The 6,000-nt window shown below is 45.8% G+C and overlaps 1 protein-coding gene across 1 annotated transcript in view; it reads right to left on the reverse strand.

Moving 5' to 3' along the window:
- CNTN3 (contactin 3) overlaps positions 1-5,388 on the reverse strand; it is a 101,781-nt gene extending 96,393 nt beyond the window's left edge. Inside the window, exons 1-2 of the mRNA XM_062008685.1 lie at positions 5,200-5,388; positions 4,862-5,099 (exon numbers count right to left, since the gene is read on the reverse strand). Coding sequence (XP_061864669.1) covers positions 4,862-5,099; positions 5,200-5,388 — 427 coding nt within the window. The remainder of the gene's footprint in view (positions 1-4,861; positions 5,100-5,199) is intronic.
- Positions 5,389-6,000: the final 612 nt, after the last annotated feature.

Below are 6,000 nucleotides of genomic sequence, written 5' to 3' on the forward strand. Positions count from 1 at the left end.
TTTCCTCTTCCTTTGCTGTTGGAATTGCAACATAACAGAAAGCACACAGACTCCCAGGACAGCAGAGATGTTGGTGGTGATCTTCTAAGTTAGATTGCACTTGTACAAAGATCCGTCATGCACAGTTATTAACTCCTTCTCATCATATGTTTCCCCCCCCCCAAACTGCAAATTAGAAATGTAAATAATATGCACTGTTTTACAGAGACCCTTACACTTGCCCTCTGCCCATCACAGCAGAACCAGAAGGAACAAGCCTTTAAATGAAAACCTAATTCCACTACAACTTTGCAATGTAGCTTCACCTACCTGGAACCATGTTAATCTGAAGTCATATTAGCATTGCACAGTAAGTGATCTGATGCTGAGGAAGTGTTGGGGGGGGATGGTGTGTTCATATTTGTTTCTTGGCTTGGATTGAGGTTTTTTTCTTGGTAGTGGTAGTGGTGTTATGGGGTTTGGTGTTTTTTCTGCAGTGTTTGGTATCTCAAAGTCTGTACTTGAACCAAGAAATAAAGCAGATAGCTCAGGAAAAAAAAAGACAATTCATTCAAAGCATGCTATTCATAACCATAAATGTCAACCTGACTGCTGGAATTAGTCTCTCTGACAAAAACCTGCTTATTTTCAATATTTAAAAGAAAAAAAGTCTAACCTATTGCTGTGAAAGTACCTTAGAGCATACCAGTTAGAAGAAACAGCTGTCTGAGTTTGGTGCATTGGGGTGTTAGCAGTATAACTCTCTCATGGAAAAACCCTGAGGTTTATTCTTGTATTTTCCAGCACCCAATAACTGACTGATCAATAAGAACCTCCCAGGCAAATCTAGTCATCTCTGGTTCTCTCTCTATTATCTGAAGCATCTGTTCAAAAGCCCTTTACAGCCCATGTTGCCGTGTCTCATTTTCTGCAGACCCACCACATTGGTAGCTCTGCAGTACATATCTTAAGTGCTTCATGACTTACAGTAGAACGTGACAAAGTTTCTCCTGTGTGCAATCAGGATTAACAAAACACTAAAATACATGTCCTTATTTCAAATAAAGTCCATTCTTGCTAGGGTTAAGTTTCTCCAGGAGGGCACAAGTAGACTGCAAATTAATTGCTCAAGACTGAGCACAACTCCAGTAGCTCTGACTGCTCTTTTGCTCAGCTGGAAACATAGCAACTTCACCACTTAATTACGCTTTACTTTGATCAACAGATATTTTTCAAGAGAAAAATACTTGGAAGTTACAGTTTGGGAACAAAGCCTATATCCACTATACAAAATGGAAGTATCATTGATTTTAAGGAATAACATTACTCTTTTCTACATTTAAGAAGCAGAAACTTCAAAAGTAATTGCTCTTCCAAATAAAGCCAATGCTATACACATTATGAGCTGTGTTTTAATTGATCCTCTCTCAGACCAAATTTCAACATGCATAGTTTAGCTTGACACACACACAAAAAATGACCAACTATCTGGACTATTTCAGCAGCTGCCCATCACCTTCTCTCTTCACTCAACGAAGTACAACACTGAGAATCCATAAGACTTTGAGTTCTTGGTACTTTATTCTGTATTAGCTCTTTTCTTTGCATTACACAATACATTAAATACACAACCAAACAAACCAACCCACGTATAGTAAATTTCAGCTGACCACAGTCAAAGGCTTTGGTTCTCCCATATTTTTGTTATCCAAATAGTACCTTCCTGTATAGTTTCACTTAAAGGCCATCAATTTTGATCTGTTTCTCATCTGTCTCAGTGGACAGAACAACACAGGCTTTTGAGCACTGAATCAGCACCTGTAAACAACGACAGACACCCAGCCTTTACTTAACCCTTTTTAAGGCCCATCAAAGTACCACTGCTCATTCTTCCTCTTTTTTCCTGTAATGCATTCTCCTACTCCACAGCCATAAAATGATGATATTCCAATCTACGTTGGGAAATTAAGGCTATGGACTCAATAGCCTTGCTAAACCTAAGGTGGAGACGTTAGCTAGCTCAAGAGAAGACTGTGGTTCCATCAACTTCACATTTCTGCATTCTAATGGGTTTTAATTGGGATAATCATCTACTCATTATTCCCTAGTTTGGCTGAAAGAGGCTGTCTCTCAGGGGAACTTCAGTTGTAGAGCTGCAGAACAAAAACCAAAAGCACAAAACTACCTGGGAAAGGACTTAACTGTCACTGCAGATATGTTTTGTTACAGATAGCAGCAACAGAACAACCATCTCAGAGCATGAGAATCAAGATAAGTCTGCTCCTCCATTTCCAGATACAGCTTCTGTGGCACATTCAGTTTTGAGGAACAAAAACAATAAGCTTCTAGACCTTGCCGTCTAATCCATCCTGCCACTGCTCATGTAAAGCATTAGTCTGAGCATCACAGAAGTCACTTAAGTCATCTCCCATCACCTGTAGCTTTGAGTAGTGTTCAACTTCAGTGCATGCTTGCATCTCAGGTCACTATAATCTACTTTTTTTCTGATTTCCAAATTATGAACTATGAAGTTACATATTTGACATCAGAACAAGACAGACCTAGTCACCAAAGCCAGCACAAAGAAGGATGAGAAGTGAAATACACAAAAGCTAACTTTACAGATGAGCAGACTTCCTATTTCCCTTGCATTTTCTAGTAAATCAAGATCCATCTTGTAATTATTTGTCGAATCACCCACAGTCTTCTCAGGAGGCATACTCAGCACCAGCCATAGTCGTTCCTCAACTCTAATAACCTCCCTCTCTGTAGGCTTGCTAGCTCCTCTGACATCAGCACCACACCACTGTGACTTTCATCATTCCAAATGCATGAAAAAATGTTGTTTGCAGACGGCAGTTAACTGTGTCTTCTAGTACCAAAGTAAACCCTGATAATCACTCATACAAAATCATTGCCTTATATGACTTGTAAGAATCATCCTCCACGCATACACACAAGTGGTTGGAAACATTTACTTGTGGGGGAAAACTCCAATATAAACGTAATAGAAGAGTAACATGAAAATCCAGCATCACTACATAGCTACAGTTGCTGTTTAGGAATTGAAAGAACAAGGTGTTTTGGTAGGTCTGCAACTCAGACATCTCAAAGTCTGCAAGCCCAGGGATTTAAAAGCGTGCAGCCAACCGGGTACACACATAGATTTCTGTGCAAGACCCCAGCTGAGGTCACCAGCATGGGGGCTGAGTGGCTGCCAGAGCTACGGGAGCTACGTGCAGGGCCAGAGCTTGCAGCAGCTCTGAACCCCACAGGCTTTCCTCAAAGAATCTAGTATTATTGCTTCCCTTAACATAAAAGGTACCAAGCTGCAGATTAATTAGGGAACCCCTACCCGATGTTCTATTCACTAGAGAAAAATTCCACTTGGGAAAAATCCTTTAGCAAATGCCAGTGCAAACTTGGAGAACCTCTGTCTAACAATACGGATGCAAGTGGCAGCTCCTGCTGCTTTACATATGCAGAGAACACCAACGCTTTCAGCTCGATGCCTGCAGTTGGTTCCCAGTGCAAAGCAATGCTACATGGAATACAGAGAATACTATCAAGTCTGTAGGAGTCCTGATGAGCAAGGGAAGTGGCTGTGTAGCAGGCTAGAGAACTCACAGCATCAACATGTCTTTAAGCTAGAGCTGCAACAAGTCAGCAAGCAATTTTGGTAAGAATGATACACCTTCACTAAACCATTGTCCTCATGATTTCACTCATTCATTTGGCAAATTAGTATGGAAAGTTTCTTGCATCATAAATAACTTTCTGGAATAATTCCACATGTAGTAGCAATGCACTTTGGATGCTTGAAATTTAGTTCAGCATTTCCATTACTAATTTTAATACTTTGTTCGTAACTTTCCATATACACTTAAAGATTACATCACTGTACAAACCTGTCATGAAGCTTAAGCTATTGTTCAAGTTTCTCTTGCAAAACACCACAGTCAACAGTTCAGAGAGTTTGCTTGTCCACCCTAAGATCTTGCTTTTAATTTATGTACTTGGAATAAAAACACTGACATTATTCCCTTTGTGGAAAACAAGCACTTTTGAGAACAGCACAAAAAAAATCAGTATGCTACTGACTGTGTGTGTCTGTCAATGTCATCAGTAAGGTAATCATGACTAACCAGTTAGCATCCAAGGCTACTGCTGGATCATTTCACATCAGAAGTGGACTGATCTCTGAGGCGTACAACAAAATGGTTCTTGGATTTAGGTTAATCACAGCCAGGCACCACACTTAATTGGCAACAAGGTCAGATAGCGGTACTGGGAACAGCAGCAGCTCACACCCAGTAAGGTATGAATCACAAATAAGCATTTCTTTAAAGTTCCAAAAAAGAAGGCAAATCACTAGTTAATGAATACCAGAGCAGGCTAAAGCTGTGAGAGGCTATTGCACAGAGCTACAGGGACAGACAGAGAGAAGAGGCATCAGCTATGCTGAGCCATGTCACCATCGAGTGAGATCCCATTGAAACTTCACGTCTAACTCAATCTTTTCCCCCACATCTGATAGGAAATTTCTAGGTTTGTCAGAATTCTGTCAGAAGTGAACCGTTCCCAATGACACTCAGAAAAAGTAAAGTGATTATTCAAGATGAAAAAAAACCCTTTTCAAAAAGCCTTATCTGGAGCCGTGTGGGGTTTGGTCTTTTTCCTGACAAACATACTAGCATCCCCACCGACACCAGGGAGACAGCAGAAAAACCTCATATGCTCACCTGCTTTAATTCGAGACAATTATTAGGTCTTAATTAAAAGCAAAATCAGAGAAGCAGAGCTTTAGAACTTGAGTAACTCCAGGCTCACTTAAAACAATTTTCGGGGGTGGGGGGGGAAGGACCAACCCTCAAAGACATACAAATATTCAGATTTCCAGTAGTTTTGACGCACCAGTGCTGCAGCCCAGGTCCTGCCGAGCAGACAGACCTTCGCAAGCGCTCAGCCTCACAGCCCTCGGGCGCTTTCCGACCATCAGAAAGCGGCTCTGGAACCCAGGGCTTTTCGTGGAGCGTTTGCAACCGAGGAAGAGATGCGTTAGGCGAAGGACAGTCGGGCAGCGGCTCCCCGCCGCGCGCGAAGAAGGGAGGGGTGCCTCGCTAATGCAATTAGTAGAGATCGATCAGGCGAGCGATGTGTTTGCACCGGTGCTGCAGACGCACGTACCAAGTGCCCGTACTGCACCTTACCTGAAAGTACCTTGTTTTCTGCACCGGACTGTCGATGCGCTCGGCGAGGCAGCACGTCAGCCCCCGCGATCTCCCCCGGCCCAGGCAGGGAGAGCCCTCCTGCCGCCTTTACACTAACGCCCGTCAGCCGCGCGTCCGAGGGGCTGACGTCGGCTGCCACGGCGGCCGGGAACCGCTTCCCAGGGGCGCAGCCCCGCATCTCCCCATCGCGACGACAACGTGGGCGCTCACGAAGCGGTCCCACGGGTCGCTCGTTCCTTCCTTCCCTCCTTTCCACGAGGCACAACAACCCTCGGGGCGGTAGCGTCGCGAGAGAGGGCTGCGGGGTACCCGCGGGCGGCTCGTCGGGAAGCCCCCGCCACCCTCAGCCGCCACCCCGGGGACGGCCACCGCCAGGCACCCAGCCCAACTTTGCTCCCTGAAGTTGCCTACCTCAAGCCGAACCGCTTTCTCCCGCCGTCACCGCCGAGGTTCGCCAGAGTACTTCTCCCAAAGCCGCTCACCGTAATCCCGCAGCTCCCACGGCATCCGCCGCCTCTTCTGGAGCGGCGAGCGCCGCGCGGCTGGGCGGGGCGGGGCGGGGCGGGCACGGCCGGCTCCCCCGCCCACCCGCTCCACACCGCCCAAGGGCCGGGCCCGGCCCGACCCAGCCGCTGTGCCGGGCGCGCCCCGCGGGGGCCAGCGGCAGCAGGGAAGAGAGGAGGAAGGTGGCGGGTTCCCCGAGAGGTCGGAAAGGCTCCACTGGAACTCGCCTTGTTCCCTGGGGCGGGCGGATAAGATGTGCGCCTGCACCGAGGGGCTGCCGTGTCGG

This window comes from Colius striatus, chromosome 15 (genome assembly GCF_028858725.1).
Source record: "Colius striatus isolate bColStr4 chromosome 15, bColStr4.1.hap1, whole genome shotgun sequence".
NCBI lineage: Eukaryota > Metazoa > Chordata > Aves > Coliiformes > Coliidae > Colius > Colius striatus.